The 22,372-nt window shown below is 46.0% G+C and overlaps 1 protein-coding gene across 6 annotated transcripts in view; it reads right to left on the bottom strand.

Moving 5' to 3' along the window:
- Positions 1 to 22,372, bottom strand: part of fam13a (family with sequence similarity 13 member A) — a 239,821-nt gene that overhangs the window by 47,282 nt on the left and 170,167 nt on the right. For all 6 annotated transcript variants that reach the window (XM_078403365.1, XM_078403356.1, XM_078403384.1 and 3 more), the window contains 4 exons: positions 16,541 to 16,582; positions 6,684 to 6,725; positions 3,449 to 3,628; positions 1,724 to 1,925 (listed from right to left, as the gene is read on the bottom strand). In XM_078403365.1, coding sequence (XP_078259491.1) covers positions 1,724 to 1,925; positions 3,449 to 3,628; positions 6,684 to 6,725; positions 16,541 to 16,582 — 466 coding nt within the window. The remainder of the gene's footprint in view (positions 1 to 1,723; positions 1,926 to 3,448; positions 3,629 to 6,683; positions 6,726 to 16,540; positions 16,583 to 22,372) is intronic.

Raw genomic sequence — 22,372 nt, 5'->3', positions numbered from 1 at the left:
TACAAAGTATACAAAAGAGCTACCATAAAGATGCTGACAAAGTTGCAATTTAGATGGAGGGGAGAATGAGTTAATAACCAGATCTCTATACTGGAACATCTCTAAGACAGTAAAATAACTCATGTATTAAACATGAGGAAGCACTTATGCAAGCACCTATGCCACATAGGACATTAATGATTCATTAAAAACCTTCAGAAAGGATTTTCTCTATCTCACGAAAGTTCTTCCTTTCTCCTCGCTGATACTGTAACAAACAAAGACGGAATTGCCTTTTGGTTTCAACCTGCTTGCTTGTCTGTCCATCTCACCCTCATCCATGCTGTCATGTGGAACTGATTCGAAAGGCAGTACTACATGCATCCCATACTAGTGCTTGCCTCTGGCCTCAACTAACCTGTTTCCACTCCTCTGAATTAGTTTAAAGATATGGCATGATAAACAGGCCCTTTTGCCCACCGAGGCCACTCCAACCATTGATCATCTATTCACTAATTATGTTATCCCATTTTCGCATCCACTCCCTAGAACTGCGGCAAATTACGGAGGCCAATTAACCTGCAAACCTACCTGTCTTTGGTATGTGGGGCAAAACTCCGCGGAGCGCCCGGCGGAAACCCACGCAGTCCCACAGAGAATGTACAAACTCCACACAGACAGCATCTGAAGCCAGGATTGAACCTGGGTCTCTGGCGTTGTGAGGCAGTGGCTCTACCAGTGGCTCTACCAGCTGCACTGCCTGCCGTCACATGAGTTATCACGATTATCCCCACATCCTCCCACATCCCCACATCCTCCTGCTTTCCTCCCACATCCCAGAGATGGTGTGATCAATAAGGTTAATTAAGATACCCCAGCGTAGGTGGGTATCAGGGGAAATTGGGGGAAATGGATGAGCACGTGTGAGCGAACAGGTCATAGGGAAATAATGGGCAGCAGAGTGGCGCAGTGGGATATGGGGAGAAGGCAGGCACGGGCTATTGATTGTGGACGATCAGCCATGATCACAATGAATGGCGGTGCTGGCTCGAAGGGCCGAAGGGCTGAAAGGCCTCCTCCTGCACCTATTTTCTATGTTTCTATGATGCCGTGCTGCCCTAATATAGTATAGATAGCAGGATAGCGGAATGGTTAATTGAGGCGTACAACTATAAGAGCGTGTCTACAATGACAAGTCAGAGCAAGTTTTAAATGCAAAGTTATTTGAATGCACCTGGTTTAAATAACTAGGTAAATTAACCAATGACGTGAATAGAAATAAATGAGTGCAATTTAATCATCATTCTGCTATAGAGTTGCTGCCTAGCGCTAGAGACCAGGTTTGATCCTGACTACGATTGCTATTTGTGGGGAGTTTGTATGTTCTCCCTATGACGACGTGGTTATCTCCGGGTGCTCCGGTTTCTTTCCACATTCCAAAGATGTGTAGGTTTGTGGGTTAATTGACTCCTGTAAACTGTCCCTCGTGTTGGGATAGAACAAGTGAACAGGTGATCATCAGTTGGCGCAGACTCGGTGGGCTGAAGGGCCTATTTCCATGCTGAGCCTCTAAATTAGTAAAGTCAACTGAAGTGGGCGAATGGGATTGATAGGAACACTCTGAGCCAGCATAGACTTGAAGGGCCAAATGGCCTCTTTCTCTGGCATAATAGCTAAATATGGGGAACACTGCAACCCATCAGAGAAATCTGGGAGCGAGAGGGAAAGGCTTGTGGAGACGTACTATTGGAAGATCCTGATTTTTGTTGAGCTTGGAGAGTTTGCAGTTTGATTTCTGCCTCTTTGGTTTCATGCCTTCCTCGATGTAGCCGCCGTTTGCTTCCTTTATCTTTTTGTCTCCGGGCTGTGCGGGTTCCACAAGCCGTGACCGGTTCTCCTCATTGCAGCTCAACGCAGAAGGAATATTCTCTTTGTTGATGTCATCCCTGTGGAGAAAGACAGGTGTGAATAAACTACAGAGGGCATCTCGTGCAGGGAAACAGTGCAGTTCAAAGGGGATTGGAGCTATCTAAGGTCATAAGCAGAATTACGGCATTCGGCCCATCAAGTCTACTCTGCCATTCAATCATGGCTGATCTATCTTTCTCCCTCAACCCCATGCTCCTGCCTTCTCCCCATAACCCCCCCCCACACCCATACTAATCAAGAATCTGTCAATCTTTGCCTTAAAAAATATTCACTAACTTGGCCTCCACAGCTGTCTGTGGCAATGAATTCCACAGATTCACCACCCTCTGACTAAAGAAATCCCTTCTCATCTCCTTTCTAAAGGTACATCCTTTTATTCTGAGGCTATGGCCTCTAGTCCTAGACTCTCCCCCTAGTGGAAACATCCTCTCCATCCACACAAGAGTCTGCTGCTGTTGCCTGTCCACAACGTTTCCAGCAAAGCCATTTCAAACAACATTGGTCATTAGTGGTGGCACAGCTGGTAGAGCTGCTGCTTCACAGTGCCAGAGTCCCAGGTTCGATCCTGACTTCAGGTGCTGTCTGTGTGCGGAGTTTGCACCCTCTCACTGTGACTGTGTGAGATTCCTCTGGGTGCGCCGTTTTCCTCCCACGCCCCAAAGACCTGCAGGTTTGCAGGCAAATTGGCCTTTGTAAAATTGCCCCTAGTTTGTTGACAAGAAAGTGGGAGTCCTTTTGTGTAAACCAGCATCTGCGATTCCTTGTTTCTACATATGAACAGTCTTGGTTGCACTAAGGACTTTATAATTTCGCACTGATGTCGGTGTTTTTAATTTATTGATTTTTATTTTGTTTGTTATGTCATCTGTGAGTGCTGTGGCTGCAGCCCTACTGCAAGTAAGAATTTCATTGTTCTGTTATCGGTACATAGGACAATTAAACATTCTTGATGTACAAGGTCCTGGTTAGTCAGTCTGTGTGGGGCATAGGAGGAGGCTGGAAGGGAGAGAAGGGGAATCAGGATAGATTCTTGTGGAGTTTCTATGCCCTGTGATTAATAATGATCTAATTAAACAAAAAAAACTTGGATTCTGGAGAATGTCAGTTCAAACTGCAGCTTTTTCTTGCTCTAAACATACAGAGTCCTGTTTAATAAATTCACAATAGTTGATTTATGCAGACATCATGCTAAACATCTAGATGCATACACATAATATATTACAAGTGTGCTTTTAATGTAATGCATATATTCACAAAATGCTTGAGTAACTCAGCAGGTCAGGCAGCATCTCGGGAGAGAAGGAATGGGTGACGTTTCGGGTCGAGACCCTTCTTCAGACTGATGTAATGCATAGTTTTATCTATACAGTATATAAAGCTTAGAGCATGTAGAGTATTTTCTTTGAGGATTCAATAATAATGTATCAGTATCTAAATTGCTTTGAGAAATGTCACCCATTCCTTCTCTCCCAAGCATTTTGTGTCTATCTTCTTACTGGGATATTGGTTTATATGTCAATAGGAATTAAAACAGACGTACGTTTCTCTGCTTCTCCAGGATTCATCTTGCTCCTTCAGGTGTCTCCTCCTCAGTCTCGCACAGCCTGCTGCACTCAGTAATGACGTCCCTGACTCAGACTCCTCCGAACTTTGACCTCCGCTGCCCTGAGGGTCAAAGAGATGCTGCTCCACTGCCGAACGGATGGTCCTCTCTATGAAGCTACAGAAACAACACAGTCACAGAGCTGCTGTCAGAATAATTCCTTCTCCTAAAATTCCATCACCGTCCTCATTCCCTTATCACCCAAAAAGATAACTTAAATGCACAAGTCTGTACTTTAATACGAATTAAATGTTTTAGAATGAGTGCCCGCTGATAGACACGCAGGCCGCAGAAGATAGACACAAAAAGCTGGACATCTCAGCGGGTCAGGTAGCACCTCTGGAGAAAAGGAATTGGTGACATTTCGGCTCGAGTTCTTTCTTCAGACTGATAGTTAACAGAAAGGGAAACGCTAGATATAGATGGTGATATAGAGATGTACAACAAATGAATGAAAGATATGCAAAAAATTAACAATGATCAAGGAAAGATACAGCCTAAAATGGTCCATTGCTGGCTGTGGGCTAGGTGATAACAGGTTATATAGACAATGAAACTCAACAGGATGACAGGTTTGTAGATTAATTGGCTTCTGTAAATTGTCTTTAGTGTGCCAGATAGTGCCAGTATACAGGGATCACTGGTCGGCGTGGACTTGGTGGGCCGAAGGGCCTATTTCCACACTGTATCGCTAAACTAAACTAAAGTAATCATACACGCACATGCCTGCAAAATTTATTGGTTATGAATAAAATGTGCTTGGATGACTGAGACGTCTCCCTCAGCAAAGGCAGGGTGAGCTGCTTTTGCTAAAGTTAAGATAAGCCCAGCGCAACTGTTGCTAAAGGAGAGGAGCCGCCCAGTGTCAGGACATTAGACAGGAGGGATGACAACAGGGAGGTTAGAAAGCAACTGCTCTTCCAGGGACAGCAGCAGCAGCTTTGTGACCTTTGACCTGACATCTGTCTCAGTCTTGCTTCTGGCTTCCTATTACGGAGCCACAGTGGGTGGGAGGTTTTGAGGGAGGGAGGAGTGGGGCACAATGGGTCAGGTCAGCAAGGGGCAGCTGTAACGTTGCCCCTCTGAGCCGCAGAGGTTGAAACAATGCCGTGACCTACTTGCCTTCTCTCTGTTCTGCTTACAAACCTCTCCCCACGATGTACTTTAGCCTTCCAAGAGTTAATCGGCAGTCGAGAGATAGCCTCTTGTCAGCAATGAATGCTCACACGATAATCTCAGAGCACAAGACATTAACCATGCCCTCTGAGTGAGATGACTGGCCGAGTTCATGTATCTGGTTAAGGATTCCTATCATCAGTATTACTGCAATGTGCAGAGTTTGATGACAAAGCATATCACTACGATTTACAATGATGTTGCCAGGACCCGAGGGACTAAGCTATAGGGAGAGGTTGAGCAGGCTAGGACTCTATTCCTTGGAGCGCAGGAGGACGAGGGGTGATGTTATAGAGATGTACAAAATCATGAGAGGAATAGATTGGGTAAACGCACAGAGTCTATTGCCCAGAGTACAGGAATTGAGAAATCCAGAGGACACAGGTTTAAGGTGAAGGGGAAGATTAATAGGAACCCGAGGGGCAACCTTTTCACACAAAGGGTGGTAGGTGTATAGAACAAGCTATCGGAAGAGGTAGTTGAGGCAGGTACTATTGCACTATTTCAGAAACATTTAGACAGGTACATGGATAGGACAGGTTTAGAGGGATATGAGCCAAATGCAGGCAGGTGGGACTTCTGTAGATGGGACGCATTGGTCGCTCTGGACAGGTTGGGCCGAATGGTCCGCTGCCACGCTGTATCACTCTATGACTACGCATTATTGTGCCTTCAATTCACAAACAGGGCTTTTGGAGGCTTGGACTGACCCTGAGGTTGGAGGAGATTGAATCCTAATTACTCCTTCCTGAAGCAGTCTGCCTATCGCTGACCCAGTTCGACTGACGGTGGATTACTGAACTTGACATTGACCTAAGAGGTTTTACTTTTGACCCAGGACAGGGTCAAACCCGAATCTTCCCAGGACACTTGGGTCCAATCAAATTTAAATTCATAAGACTCATAAGTGACAGGAGCAAAATTAGGCCCATCAATAAGTTCAGAAATGGACCCATCTGACATTCATAAGTTCAGAAATTATAGCAGGATTTTGATTAACTAAGTAAGTGGGTCTTTCAATTCGGATACGTTAGAAGTGTTCCAGTTTGGGAAGTCAAATCAGGGTAGGATTTTCACAGTGAATGGGAGGGCCCTCGGGAGTTTATTTTAGCGATACAGCGCGGAAACTGGACCTTTGGCCCACCGACCAGCGATCACCCTGTACACGAGTTCTATCCTTCACACTAGGGACAATTTACAATTTTTTTTACACCAAAGCCAATTAACCTACAAACCTATGGCTCTCCGGAGTGTGGGAGGAAACTGGAACACCCGGAGAAAACCCACACAGCCACATGGAGAACATACAAACTCGGTACAGACAGCACCTGCAGTCGGGATCCAACCTGGGTCTCTGGCGCTGTAAGGTAGCAACTCTACCGCTGCACCCGTGTGGCACGGGACAGCACAGTGGTGCAGTGGTAGAGTTACTGCCTTACAGCGCCAGAGACCCAAGTTCGACCCTGGCTACGCCAGCTGTCAGTACCGAGTGTTGTAGAGCAGAAGAGTACAAGTACATACTTCCCTGAAAGTGGCATCACATGGACAGGATGCTGAAGATGTTTAGTACACTGACCATCAGCAGTATGGGAGTTAGGCTGCAATGTTGCAGTTGCACAAGGTGTTAGTGAGGCTGCACCTAGAGATATTTGATCCACTGTGTTTGTGATGGCTCTTTACTCATGTAAAGTACTCATGTACAGCAATACTGAACAGGAGAGTAATGCATGTGAACAAGCTTGCAAAAGTCAGAGGGGAGGGCTTTTGGGCACCTTGTCAAAGGATCCTAGAGCTGAAAAAGGTCAATTTGTCCCATTGTGACAATGCCAGCTGTTTGAAAGAGCTCTCCAGTTAATCCATCTGCCCAGGATCACATGCCGAAGGGACAAGAACACTCCAAGCTCCTATCCATTGGGAATGCCAATTCCATTACATTAAAAAAACAATGAAATATCCACTTACTCTCATGTTAACGAGACAAAAAATGTCCACTTACTCTCCAGCTGATGAAGTGTTGTTGACTGGCGACACATGGGTGCTGTAACAACAAAGATACAATAGTTAGATCATTGGAACATGAGGAGGCAGGGAGAGAGGAGAGGAGAGGGTGTGGCCCCGACCCAAAATGTCACCTGTTCCTTTTCTCCACAGATGCTGCCTGACCCACTGAGTTACTCTAGCACTTTGCATCAACCTTCGAGGATTGTGGCTTCAGGTCTCACCCACTGACCACGGCACAGAAGCACAATCAGTCGGAAGAAGGACAATCAACGTGAAACGTCAGCCATCCTTGTTCTCCTGAGGTGCAGCCTGACTCAGCATCTTTTTTTTGTAAATCAGCGTCTGCAGTTCCTTGCGTCTGCACAAAAGTCAACGTACACATTCCAATGCAATACTTGGGGAATGTAGTATAGGTGACGTTTTGGGGCAGGACCCTTGTTCAGAAGAGTCTCATGAAGGGTCTTGACCTGAAATGTCACGTATTCTTGTCCTTCAGGGCGGCACGGTGGCGCAGCGGTAGAGTTGCTGCCTTACAGTGAATGCAGCGCCAGAGACTCAGGTTCGATCCTGACTACGGGCGCCGTCTGTACGGAGTTTGTACGTTCTCCCCGTGACCTGCGTGGGTTTTCTCCGAGATCTTCGGTTTCCTCCCACACTCCAAAGACGTACAGGCATGAAGGTTAATTGACTGGGCAAATGTAAAAATTGTCCCTGGTGTGTGTAGGATAGTGTTAATGTGCGGAGATCACTGGGCGGCGCGGACCCGGTGGGCCTGTTTCCATGCTGCATCTCTAAATCTAAATCTAAAAAAAAATCTTCAGAGATGCTGCCTGAACCGCTGAGTTATTCCAACACACGTGTCTTTTTTATCAGAGGGTTGTCTTTTTGATGTGATTGCATGGAACGATTTAGAAACAAAAACAGTGTCATTCCCCCAATGACATGACCAATTGTTATCCCCTATCAAACGAGGTTTAAATAAATCATCCGGTCATGATCACAAGGCTGGTTGAGATTATACTGTGCACACACTGGCCACGATGTTTCCTCCATTACAACACAGTGACCATACTTCAAAGGAGCATCCAAGACTGACAGATGCCTGAAGTATTTCAGAGAGTTATTGAAACCCGAGTCTTACTAGTCAAGAACAGGGAGGCACAGTGGCACAGCGGTAGAGCTACTGCCTCACAGCGCCAGAGACCTGGGTTTGATCCTGACCTCGGTTTCATCCCACACTCCAAAGATGTGCAGGTTTGCAGGCTAATTGGCATTTGCAAATGCAGGGTACAAAAGTGGGATAACACAAAACTAGTGTGAATGGATGATCAGTGGTCAGCGGGCCAAAGGGCCTGTTACTACCCTGTATACCTGCATCCCCAAATGGACCTAAAAAGCAGAAAGCAGCAGATACTAAAAATCCAAAACAAAAACAGAAAATGCAAGAAATATTCAGCAGATGACGGGAAGAGAAATAGAGCAAACTTTACAGATCCTCATCTCAGGTCCGAGACTCTCCCAGAGACTCTGGTTAGTCTGTTCTATGTTGTCATCACGTCAGAGGAAGGATGTGATCGTGCTGGAGAGAGTGCAGAGGAGAATTACCTGGATGTTCGCTGGATTGGAGCACTTTGGTTATGAGGAGAGATTAGATGGACTGGGCTTATTTCCCCTGGAGCAAAAGAGGCCGAAGGGTGACCTGATAGAAGTACTTAAGATTATGAGAGGGATAGATAGAATAGATAGTAAAATGGGTTTTAAAAACAATGGGGGCATCTTTTAAGATGAGAGATAAGAGATTTAAAGGAGGGTAGGTTTTGCCTTTGCATAGTCTGAAGAAGGGTCCCGTCCCGAAACGGTAACTAACCACGTTCTCCAGAGATGCTGCCGGACCCGCTGAGTTACACTAGCACCCTGTGCCTCTTTTAACGTGCTTGCACTGTGCCTTGTTGCATTTATGAGGAGAATACATGGTAGATGGCGATATATGTGGGGAAATCAAGGGCGGGATGGAATTCCAGCAGTGGGCGATTCTAATCTTCAATAACAGAATCATTTTCTTTTGACGCGTGAAAAACAAATAGGCATCACGTGGAATAAAGCTGCAGCAGTGTTGTTGGTAACACGATTACTCGCAGTCACGAGAGGGAATAATGAAGGGTGAAGGGGATCAAGTGGCCTTAGTGCTGTCAATACTGCAGAATGCATTCTTCAGAAACAATAAGCGATTTACAAGGAAATGATTAAGGAGTCTTTTGGTCTATGGAATGCCAGTAATTCAAGTGATGCAGCCTAATCTTTTGCCATCAAAATTCTCTCTTTCTGCAGCGATGGCACCACCAGTCACAGCAGTAAACTCAGCAGGTCAAACATTTTATTAGGAGGATCCCATTACTTTAGCACAATTTCATTTACCCAGGGAATGGTGAAAATGTGCAACTCGCAGCCGCACAGCAATGAACAGGGGCATTCAGGGCAGGTTTGGTAAACAAATGACGGATGAACAGGGCGGCACAGTAGCGCAGCGGGAATGTTGCTGCTTCACAGCGTCGGAGACCCGTGTTCGATCCTGATGTCGGGTGGTGTCTGTACGGAGTTTGTAAGTTTTCCCTGTAACCCCGTGGGTTTTCTCTGGGTGCTTCAGTTTCCTCCCACGTTCCAAAGACATGCTGGTTTGTAGGTTAATTGGCTTCTGTAAATTGTCCCTAGTGTGTAAGATATAAACTGGTATATGGGTGATCGCTGGTCAATGCGGACTTGGTGGGCCGAAGGGCCTGTGTCTACGCTCTATCTCTAAAACTAAAATGAGTGAAAAAGAGAATAGAGACATATAGTCATGCAGCACAGAAACAACTTGTCCATGCCGACCAACACAACCCATCTAAGCTATAGTCATACAGCTATAGTCATACAGCCCATTCAGGTTGCTATAGTCATACAGCACAGAAACAACTTGTCCATGCCGACCAACACAGCCCATCTAAGCTAGTCCCATTTATCCTTTAGGAGAAAATGGATAGGAGACGTTTCGGGTCGGGACCCTTCATCAGACTGATGTCTACAGTTCAGCATCTGCAGTTCCTTTTTATTACATTTATTCCATTTACCCTTTGTTTGGTCCATATCCCTCACAACCTCTCTTATCCATGCATCCGTCCAAGTGTCTGAAGTCGGGGGTGCCAACCCGAAATGTCACTGGTCCATTCCCTCCAGAGATGCTGCCCGACCTGCTGAGTTACTCCAGAGCTTTGTGTTTTGCTCACAACTCCAGCATCTGCAGTTCCTCGCATCTCCAATGTCCTTTAGATGTTGTTACATTACCTTCCTCAACTACCTCCTCTGGCAGTACCCACCACTCACAGTGAAAAAAATAGCCCTCAGGTTCCTATTCAACCTTTCCCCCCTTTTGTTAAGCCTATGGTTCTTGATTGCCCCGTCCTGCATGAGAGGAGGGAAGGCCTGTGCGGTTTAATTTAGTTTAGAAATACAGCGCAGGAATAGGTCCTTCGGGCCAACAAAGGCTCTTCGGTCCACCGACCAGTGATACACTATACTACACACTAGGGACTGGTTACAATGTTACTGAAGCCAATTAACCTACAAACCTCCATGTCTTTGGAGTGTGGGAGGAAACCTGGAGCATCCGGAGAAAACCCATGCGGTCACGAAGAGAACGTACAAACTCTGTGCAGGCAGCACCCGTAGTCAGAATCAAACCCGGATCTCTGGCGCTGTAAGGCAGCAAATGTCCTGCTGCGCCACCGCACCGCTCTGTGAGGAACATAAACATCACCAGAGACCAGCTGGGTTGAACTATTGCCAGATCGGCTCACTAATGGGTGATGTGCATTTATGTGGAGCTGGCTGTGTCCTCAAGATGACCCAAAGAACATCATAGTCTAGAAACTCTCACAGAAGTCCAAGCGTGTATAGATCATGCACGACTTAAATATACCATCTGTAATGGGCAGTTGGACACAGATTTTAAACAGCCTGGTGGAAGTGGGAAGCGTATAAATCAGGAACAGAATAGGCCACAGACCTAGGTTTTCCCCACCATAATTCATCTGACTTCAACCTCCGCTCTATTCCCACTCTACCCCGGTAGCCTTTCACTTACATCTATATACTAAAGCTCTCGTTTGTTTGTTTGTTTGCTCCTGAATTACTGCCAAAACGGTACACGATAGCGCGACAATTTTAGGCCCACCTTTCTCACCGTCGTCCCTTTTGGTGCTAATGGAAAAAGTTTCATTGAAATCGGTGTTATATTTTTGAAGTTATTCACATTTTAAAGCTTAAATCTATCTCCCAGGGATGGAGGGAGGGGGGAGGGAGGGAAGGGGGGAGAGGGAGGGGGGATAAGGGGGTTGAGGGGTATGGAGTGGGGCGGGAGGGGAAGGGGAGGGCAAAGGGGGAGGGAGGGGGGGTGGAGGGAGGGGGAGGTGGAGGGGGATAAGGGGGGTTGAGGGGAATGGAGTGGGGGAAGGGGGAGAGGGTGGAGGGAGGGGGAGAGGAGAGGGGGGGAGGGAGTGGAGGGGGAGGGAGTGGTGGGTGAGGGTGGAGGGAGGGGGTGAAGAGAGGGGGTGAAGAGAGGGGGTGGAGGGAGGGGGAGAGGAGAGGAGGGAGTGGTGGGGAGGGAGGGAGGGAGGGAGGTGGTGGAGGAGAGAGGGGAGTGGGGGAGAGAGGGGAGGGAGTGGTGGGGGAGGGAGGGAGGTGGTGGGGGAGGGAGGGAGGTAGTGGGGGAGGGAGGGAGGTGGTGGGGGAGGGAGGGAGGTGGTGGGGGAGAGAGGGGAGTGGGGAGTGGGGGAGGAGAGGGTGCTGCACCAATGCAGGAGAGGTTTGGGCCCAACGGTCCACTTGGTGTAGTAGAACATAAAGCCATACAGAACAGGAACAGGCCCTTCGGCTCACAATATCTGTGCTGCACATAATGCCAAGATAAACTAATTTTATCTGCCTGCACATAAACCATATGCATTCATTCTCTGCATATCTGTTATTAGGTCACTCCTCAACCTTCGGCATACCAGAGTAAACCATGCAAGTTTGTGCAAGCTTTCTTAAAGGTGAATACTCTCTCTTTTATCACTAATATCCTAATACCCTCTATTTCAGGCATTATTCTTGTAAACTTTTGTTGCACCCTCTTCAAAGCTCCACATCCTTCCTGTAATGGGGCGACCAGAACTGCACACAATACTCCAAATGCAGCCTAACTAAAGTCCTATAGTACTGCAGCGTATTTTCCTGGCGCTTATACTCGATGCCTCGACCAATGAAGGCAAGCACAACATATGCCTTCTTTACCACTCTCGGTACTCGTGTTGCCAATATCAGGGCTCCATGGACTTGGACACCAAGATCCCTCTGTACATCAATGCTGTTATGGGTCTTGCCATTAATTGTATACTTGCTCGGATTAAACTCCATTTGCCATTTCTTCGCCCCTTTCTGTAGTTGATCTATATCCCTCTGTATACTTTCACAGTCTTTCTCATGGTCCACAATCCAAGCAAGGCTTGGTGCTGGGACCGCAACTATTTACAATATCTATAAATGATTTAGATGATGGAATTAAAAGTAACACCAGCAAATTTGCAGATGACACAAAGCTGGGTGTCAGTGTGAACAGCAAAGAGGATGTTAGGAGGTTGCAGGGTGACTTGGACAGGTTGAGTGAGTGGGCAGATGCGTGGCAGATGCAGTATAATGTAGATAAATGTGAGGTTATCCACTTTGGCGGCAAGAACAAGGAGGTAGATTCTTATCTCAATGGTGTCAGATTAGGAAAAGGGGAAATGCAACAAGACCTGGGTGTCCTTGTACACCAGTCATTGAAAGTAAACATGCAGGTACAGCAGGCAGTGAAGAATGCTAATGGCATGTTGGCTTTCACAACGAGAGAATTTGAGTGCAGGAGTAAAGAGGTCCTCCTGCAGTTGTACAGGGCCCTGGTGAGACCACATCTGGAGTATTGTGTACAGTTTTGGTCTCCTAATTTGAGGAAGGACATCCTTGCTATTGAGGCAGTGCAGCGTAGGTTCACGAGAATCCCCGGGATGGCGGGACTGTCATATGAGGAAAGATTGGAAAGACCGGGCTTGTATTCACTGGAATTTAGTAGGGTGAGAGGGGATCTTATAGAAACATATAAAATTATAAAAGCACTGGACAAGCTAGATGCAGGGAAAATGTTCCCAATGTTGGGGGAGTCCAGAACCATGGGCCACATTTTAAGAATAAAGGGGAGGCCATTTAAAACTGAGATGAGAAAAAACTTTTTCACCCAGAGAGTTGTGAATTTGTAGAATTCTCTGCCACAGAAGGCAGTAGAGGCCAATTCACTGGATATTTAAAAGAGAGTTAGATGGAGCTCTAGGGGCTAGCGGAATCAAGGGATATGGGGAGAAGGTAGGCAGGGGTTACTGATTGTGGATGATCAGCATGATCACGATGAATGGCGGTGCTGGCTCGAAGGGCCAAATGGCCTCCTCCTGCACCTATTTTCTATGTTTCTAAGATGTTGTGCTGCCCTAATATAGTATAGATAGCAGGATAGCGGAATGGTTAATTGAGGTGTACAACTATAAGAGCGTGTCTACAATTAGAAGTCAGAGCAAGTTTTAAATGCAAAGTTATTTGAATGCACCTGGTTTAAATAACTAGGTAAATTAACCAATGACGCGAACAGGAATAAATGAGTGCAATTTAATCCTCATTCTGCTACTGTGACCGCCAAATGAAAAGGGTTCATAATTAGATATTCCAGGAACTGCTTAAACTTTAAAGTGCTTCAACCAGCTGTGGCAAATGAGTGCCCTGCTTCCTTGCCTTGATACAGTGAAAAGCTTTTGTTTGTGTCTATCCAGTCATAAAAGGACGTACCTTTAGAAAGGAGATGAGGAGGAATTTCTTTAGTCAGAGGGTGAATCTGTGGAATTCATTGCAACAGACGGGTGCGAAGGCCAAGTCATTGGGTATTTTTAAGGTGGAGATTGACAGATTCTTGATTAGTGAGGGTGTCAGGCGTTACGGGGAGAAGGCAGGAGAAGGGGAGGGAAAGATAGATCAGCCATGATTGAATGGTGGAGCAGACGCGATGTTCCGAATGGCCAAATTCTGTTCCTATGACTTATGAACATGAAAAAAAAGACTATACATGGATACAATCAAGCCGTTCAAAGTGCAAAGAAAGAGGATAAAGGGTACAACATTTAGTGCAAATATATAACATTAGAGTCCAATTAAAGAATGATTTATTAAACTGTTATCTTTGTGTGTGAGATTGAAACAGAGGCCCTCCAGGTTCACAATACCATTCTGAATGCTCGATTTCTTCATCAGGTCTTATTTCATACTATGCTGTGCAGTTATGGAACTCAGGAAACAATTCCACTCGCTTTGGTATGACAAGTCCCATGGACTTCCCCCAATGAACTTGTTAACCTCAGTCAATGGGGGAATTTCTGTTGAGTAGAGTCTAATCTGATTAGCCATAATGAACAAGGAAATACGGCACTGGAAAATAATGAACCCTCTGCACTGAAATGCGAAAGGGCAAGGCGATTGGAAAAGTACTGTAACTGGCGGAAAGTTGCCCTGTAAATCACTCCACCCGATTTGTTGATCCATTGGCAGCCAGACTCCACAGCAGGTTAATAATAAATGTTTGTAATTTGCTGACAAGCATTTTTGGAGCCAGAAAGAAAGCAGAAAAACAGAAAATACAAAGTTTGCACAAAAAATATTTGCACATGTTTGTCTGTGAACCCGAGCTGTGAAGATCTACTGGCACATCAGGTCCAGTCCTTCAGCAAGATGGATGGACATTATTAAGTGGTTGGGACATTCAGGACACCAGTCAATGCTCTGGCTCTTTGGGCTTTTAATATTCAAAATGGCTGAACTCATCAAAATTTAATCTGCTTATTTTGTTATCAATATTAAATCTATTAAGCAGCAATGGGACTGAAATCATAAGGACAGCCATTTTTGCTCGAAAAAGTTTTATTATCTAATACTTGTGCTACTTTTTTTCCAATGCTTTTTTTTCCCCAGTGGAATGAACACCAGGAATAGATAAGTGAGTGTATAGACTGTTTTACCCAGGGTAGGAGAATCAAGAACTAGAGGTTGTAGGTGATGAGAGGAGAAGGATTTAATAGGAACTGAGGGGCAACGTTTTGCCACATAAAGGGTGATTGTAGAACTAACTGCCAGAGGAAGTGGTTGAGGAGGTATTATAAAACATTTAAGGATATTTGGTCAGGTACATGGATAGGAAAGATTTAGAGCGATTTGGGTCAAATACAGGCAAATGGGAGTAGCTTAAATGTGGCATCTTGGTTGGCATGGACGAGTTGGGCCAAAGTTTAGTTTAGTTTAGAGATACAGCACGGAAACAGGCCCTTCGGCCTACTGAGTCCGCATCGACCTGCGATCCCTGCACACCAACACTATCCTACACACACTAGAGACAATTTCCAACATACCAACCAATTATCCTACAAAACTGTATGTCTTTGGAGTGTGGGAGGAAACCGGAGCTCCCGGAGTAAACCCACGCAGGTCATGGGGAGAAACATACAAACTCTGTACAGACAGCACCTGTAGTCAGGAACGGACCCGGGTCTCTGGTGCTGTAAGGCAACAACTCTACCACTGCGCCACCATGCCTGTTTCCATGCTGTTTGACTATATGACCTGAAAGGAATACCTTTCTAAAACTCTGCTTTCCACTCCATAAAACCTTACACAGCAGAAAGGAGACCAAACAATCTCTCGTGCCTCTGCTAACTCATTGAAAACTCTTTGCCAACCGCCCTGCTGCCTTTTCCCGAGTCGGCCTCTATCCATCCTCTCATGAACTTTTTGCTGAAATTTCTCCCATCACTGACCCCAGTGGTGGTGGTGCAGCGGTAATGGCTGCCTTACAGCGCCAGAGAACCGGGTTAGATCCTGACTAAGGGTGCTATCTGTATGGAGTTTGTACATTCTCCCCATGACTGCGTGGGTTTTCCCCGTGTGCTCCGGTTTCCTCCCTCACTACAAAGACGTAGAAGTTTGCAGGTTAATTGTCCCGAGTGTGTAGGATAGCGTTGGTGTGCGGGGTGATCGTTGGTCGACGCAGACTCGGTGGGCCTGTTTCCGCGCCGAATCTCTAAACTAAACTAAACTAAAAAACCTAAACTTTCCGGCACTGAACTGCAGTTCGATGCATAAAGTATTTTTGATACAGATCTATTCAATGGTTTTCAGGGTTCAGCAGCCTTGCTGTTTAATAATAGTTTTATGCAACATCACAAAAGCTTTGCTTAACTTCTGACAATGCTATAGATCAACTACTTGATCAATGTAATGAAATTCTCCTTTTATTCACAAAATGCTGGAGTAACTCAGCAGGTCAGGCAGCATCTCGGGAGACAAGGAATGGGTGACGTTTCGGGTCGAGACCCTTCTTCAGAAAAGGGTCTCGACCCGGAACGTCACCCATTCCTTGTCTCCCGAGATGCTGCCTGACTTGCTGAGTTACTCCAGCATTTTGTGAATAAATCGATTTGTACCAGCATCTGCAGTTATTTTCTTATAATGAAATTCTCCACTTTAATGATCAATTCAGTAATTCTGCCAAATCTTCAGTAAAAGCAGTCTAAAGGGTCTGACCCGAAACGTCACCCATTCCTTCTCTCCAGAGATGCTGCCTGTCCCGCTGAGTTACTCCAGCATTTTGTGCCTATCTCCAGTCATTCTGTCTACATGTTGTGGCCAATTAAAAAAAATATCTTGTAACATTTCAAAATGTGATCCCGCATCAAAGAAAGTGTAACAAAATGACACGACGGAATTTACCTTAAATAGAAGGGGGACATTGGTCTATCATCGTCTTGAGAGCTGCAAGATAAAAGAAACTTGTGTGAGTCCTTTGTTTAAATATGCAGAAGCTGTATATTATTCTTGAACAGTAAAGGACAGCATTCAACACACGGAGAAAGCATGACTCTAGAAGGACATAAAAAGCCCGTCTGGCAGCCCATTAACAACCAACTCCACCACCGGCGCATAGTAGAGGCAGGCTGTGCCATCTATAGGATACACTACAACAACAGGGTCTGCACGGTGGCGCAGTGGTAGAGTAGCTGTCTTACAGTGCCAGAGACCCGGGTTCGATCCTGACTATGGGTGCTTGTCTGTATGGAGTTTGTCTGTTCTCCCTGTGACCATGTGGGTTTTCTCCGGGTGCTCTGGTTTCCTCCCACACTTTAAAGACGTACAGGTTTGTAGGTTAATTGACTTTGATAAGATTTGTCCCTGGTGTGTAGGATGGTGTTTGTGTACGGGGTGATCGCTGGTTGGTGCGGACTCGGTGATCCGATTAGCCTGTTTCCACACTGTATTTCTAAACTAAAGTCACTAAGGCTCCTCAGGCAGCGCCTTCCAAATCATGACCTCTACCAGCTAGGGGGACACGGGGAGCAAAGTCCTTTGAGGATCACCACCACTAAAACATTGCCCTCCAAGCCACACAACATACTGACTTGGAAAATATCACGATTCATTCACCATCCCTGGCTCAAAATCCAGGAGCTTGCCACTGGATGGGGTGGGGGGGGGGACCTCATTTAAACTTACTGCAAAGTGAAAGGACTGGATAGAGTGGATGTGGAGATGTTTCCACTGGTGGGGGAGTCTCGAACCAGAGGGCACAGTCTCAGAATTAATGGTCCTACCTTTAGAAAAGAGATGGGGAGGAATTGTTTTAGCCAGAGGGTGGTGAATCTGTGGAATTCATTGCCACAGATATCTGTGGATGCCAAGTCATTGTGTATTTCTAAAGCTGAGATTGACAGATTCTTGATTAGTAAGGTTATCAGGGGTTATGGGGAGAAGGCAGGAGAATGGGTTTGAGGGAAAGATAGATCAGTCATGATTGAATGGCGGAGTAGACTTGATGAGCCGAATGGCCTAATTCTGCTCGTATGACTTATGAACTTCCTACAAACAACTCAAGGACTGTGGTGATTCTAGGAAGCAGCTCACCGTCACCTACTCAAGAGCAACTAGGGACGAGCAATGAAATGCTGCCTCAGACTGCAAATCCACAGCCCATATATACCACCAGGGGGCGCCGCATGATGGCTGCCTCGCCAACGGTCTGTCTTCGTCTTTTTCATTCTTTGTATTTTTAGTTCGTTGTAAAAAAAATGTTTAGTTTATCTTTAGTTTTGTATTTGTGGGGGGTGGCAGTGGGGTGGGGGAAACTTTTCTTATCTCTTTCATCGACAGAGATGTGACTTTTTCCGTGTCGTATCTCCGTCTGCACTGCAGCCTAACATCGTGGAGTTGGCGGCCTCTTGTTTGTGACTTCTAGAGCTCCAAGGCGGAGCGGAGCCTGCAGGCTTAACATCTTGGAGCGGGTGATCCCTTTGCCAGTGGTCGGCCTTTGGTGCTCCAACCTTCGGGAGCTGCGGACTTTAGCATCGTGGAGCTCGCGGTCCCTGGTTAGGGACCAATTTCGGGAACTCCAAGCCACAGGAACTTCGACCACCCCGATGCGGGAGCTCGATCACCGGGATCACCGATGATCACTCGATCACCGATCACTCAATTCCCCTGACTGCGGGAGGAAAGGAGGAAAGAAGATAAGACTTTATTGCCTTCCATCACAGTGGGGAATGTGGAGGAGCCGCTGTGGTGGATTTTTATGTCAAATTTCTATGTAGTTGTGCGTCTTGTTGCTTTTTTGGTACGACTGTGTGGCAAACCAAATTCCTCAAATGTTGCAAAACATACTTGGCTAATAAATTACGATTATGATTCATGAATAAAAAATTCTACACATTTAAAAAGTCACAAACATTTCTACGGACCTGAAATACTGTACCCAGCAGATTGCTCCTCACTCTACTGTGTTCATTCCAAATAATTCCCTGGAGTTTGGTTGTGAGGGGAAATCGATCAGCCAAAACCGAATGGCGGAGCAGTCGCAATGAGCCCGATGGCATAATCTGCTCCTATGTCTTATAACCCCAATCGTTCCAGGAGACGGTGAGTTCCACAATCCAATTCCTCTCCAGTAAAATGTTTCCTCCTATTGTCCTATTTTGATTTATTGTAAGTTCAAAGATCTGCCCAAACCCCTCACTTTTTTGATGTTGTAGAGTTGCTGATAATCTTTAGATAGATATATACCAAAACATCCCCATTTTAACAATTATTTGATTGAAAGATACAACATGGAAACAGGTCCTTCGGCTCACTGAGACCACACTGAGCATCGATCACCCATTTGCACTTGTTCTGTGTCATCCCACTTTTGAATCCTCTCCCTGCAGACAATGGACAATTTACACAGGATAATCAATCTACAAACCCGCACGTCTTTAGGATGTAGGAGGAAACCGGAGCATCCAAAGGAAACCCACATGGTCACGGGGAGAACATGCAAACTCTACACAGACAGCACCAGGGATCAGGATCGAAACTGGGTCTCTGATGCTGTGAGGCAGCAGCTCTACCAGCTGCGCCACTGTGCCCCATGGTTCTTGGTCCTCCAAAATATTCCAAATGGAATCTAAACTGGAGGTGGCGGAGTATGGATTTAAGCAAGAAGAGCTTCTTGGAGAAGAGCTGCCTTAAATTTAGTTGCGTCTGGTTGAATAACTATAGTAGGGTGAAGACTATTCCATGCTTTATTTGTGCGAGGGAAGAATTGACTGAATTGATTGAAAGATACAGCATGGTTCACATGACTCTATTGTGATCGATTCAAAAGCTACTTGTTGCTCAGACTGGAGGACTTAAGTTATAAGGAGAGGTGGGATAAGCCGGGTCTTTTCTCTCTGCAATGTAGGAGGGTGAGGAGTGACCTTCTGGGGTATGTAAAATCATAATGGGCATAGTTAAGGAGAATTGTCATATTCTTTTTCCCTGGGTAGACCAGTCTAAAACTATAGGGCATAGATTCAAGGTGAGAAAATGATTTAAAGAGGGACTGGAGGGGCAAATCTTTCACACAGAGGATGTTGATTGTATGGAATGAGCTGAGAGGAAGGGGTAGAGGAGGGTACAATTACAACACTTGAAAGGAAATACCGTGGCTTATACCAGTCTGAAGAAGGGTACTGACCCAGAACGTTTCCTATCCATGCCCTCCAGAAATACTGCCTGATGCTGAGTTCCTCCAGCACTTTATGGCCAATGCAAAATTCCAGCATCTGCAGTTCCTTGTGCAACATTTAAAGTTATAGATTCATACAGCGTGGAAACAGGCCCATCGAGCCAACTTGCCCACACTGATCAACAGGCTGGGGCCCATCTACACTAGTCCCATCTTGGCTTATTCGGAGGTCTTTCACAGACAAGCTGCCCACCAAATAACCTAGCTAAATAGATAAACATGAAATCACCAAATGAGAATTGAAGGGCGAGATTAATTGGAAGATGAGCTAAGTAATATGTAAGTGAACTAAATTAAGTGTTTGCTGTATCTCAGTTGGTAGCACAACTGTCTCTAAGTCATGAGTTCACGACCCTGTCCAGAGACTGAAGGAGTGCTGTACTCTTTAGTTTAGTTTAGGTTAAAGACGCAGTGTGGAGACAAGCCCTTCGGTCCACCGAGTCCCTGCAGACCAGCGATCACTACTCGTACACTAGCTCTAGTTCTATCCCACACACTAGGGACAATTTACAGAAGCCAATCACTCTACGTCTTTGGAATGTGGGTGGAAACCGGAGCATCCGGAAAACACCCACGTGGTCCCAGGGAGAACGTGCAAACTCCGTAAAGCCAGCACCCGAAGTCAGGATCTAACCCGGGTCTCTGGCGCTGTAAGGGAGCCACTCTGCCGTCTGTCTTTTGGATGAGGCCTGGTGTGCACCTGACCTAGTATGAGTCAGACCTGCAGCAGCCTTTCAAGGAATTGTTTCAGCACAGACATAGACCATTTGGCCCATCAGGTCATGGCAGCTCCTTGTAGGGCAATCCATTCTCTTTCCCTGTAATGCCCTTTCATTGCTTTCTGGATATTGTGATAATCATGGATATTAGTCAAGTCAAGTCAATTTATTTGTATAGCACATTTAAAAACAACCCACGTTGACCAAAGTGCTGCACATCTGACCAGGAAAAAAAAGAAACCTACAGTGGCAGGCAGCCAAACACAACGGCGCGGCCATCTTGAACAAAATGTTAATTCAATCACCCACAGTCCAACAATAAAAGCACTAAACAGGCACCCAAATTACCCAACCCCAAAAACCCCCCAAAACACAGTCCAACAATAAAAGCATTAAATAGGCATTCAAATCACACACCCCAAAACCCCCAAAAACACAGTCCAACAATAAAAGCATCAAACAGGCACTCAAACCACCCAATATTAGCCCTGATTCCTGGTTTATTCCTGTTACTTTCGGTGAGAAGATAAATGTACATGTCATTATCTTAAGCTGCCTCCATTACAACACTGTATTTCAAAAGTACTTTATCAGCTATTTAGTGTTTTGGGAAATTCCAAACTTTTGAAAGATGACTATGAATCCATCTGATGCAATAAACTTGTGGTTCCGCTGGACCATGACTAGCAAATATACAGTGAACTAATTATTAAGGCAAAGCTAATTTAGATCTCCCTATCATCAAATATCCAGGAGAGGATGTTTTACGAATAGTTAACACACAGCACCAGAGACCTGGGATCAATCCTGACCTTGGGTGCTATCTGTGTGGAGTTTGCACCTTTGCTCTGTGATGCTCCGGTTTCTTCCCACATCCCATGGTGGCGCAGCAGTAGAATTGTTGCCTTACAGCGCCAGAGACCCAGGTTTGAACATGACCACAGGTGGTGTCTGTACAGCGTTCGTACGTTCTCCCCGTGACCTGTGTGGGTTTTCTCCGTGAGTGCCTGTCTCCGCCCACACTCCAAAGACGTACAGGTTTGTAGATTAATTGGCTTGGTAAAATTGTAAATTGTCCCTAGTGTGTGTAGGGTGGTGTTAGCGTGCGGGCATCGCTGGTTCGCGGGGACTCGGTGGGTTGATGGGCCTGTTTACGTGCTGTATCTCCACATTAAGCTAGGTAGGTTAATTGGCCTCTGTAAAAATTGCCCCGCGTGTGTAGGTGGTGGATGAGAAAATGGGATAATGTGGAATATGATCGATGGTTGGCATGGACTCGATGGGCCGAAGGGCCCATTTCTAGACTGCATCGCTAAACTAAACCAAATAAGCTTACACCACCTTGACAGGGATCACAAAATGCTGGAGTAACTCAGCAGATCAGGCAGCATCTAGGAGAGAAGGAATGGGTGACGTTTCGGGTCGAGACCCTTCTTCAGACTGATCCTGGGATCCAACGTCACCCATTCCCTCTCTCCTAGATGCTGCCTGACCTGCTGAGTTACTCCAGCATTTTGTGATACCTTTGATTTGTATCAGCATTTGCAGTTATTTTCTTACACCACCTTAACAGGGAAGTGGACATCGGCCAGACGATCATACTTCTTCTGACCCACGTTCCATGCTTCTTCGGACCCACGTTCCACCTGCATCTGTCCTCACTCGCTCCCATCTCTATCGAGGCCTGGGTCCTCCAGCTGCACTGTGAGACCAGGCCTCAGGCGATGGAACCGGAGGCCCACCCCCACATCGCCATGACGATCTGTTGACACCTCGCCACTGCAA

This window comes from Rhinoraja longicauda, chromosome 1 (genome assembly GCF_053455715.1).
Source record: "Rhinoraja longicauda isolate Sanriku21f chromosome 1, sRhiLon1.1, whole genome shotgun sequence".
Lineage (NCBI taxonomy): Eukaryota > Metazoa > Chordata > Chondrichthyes > Rajiformes > Arhynchobatidae > Rhinoraja > Rhinoraja longicauda.
Note: the sequence above shows the minus strand (reverse complement) of the source record. Positions and strands in the feature narration are given on the sequence as shown.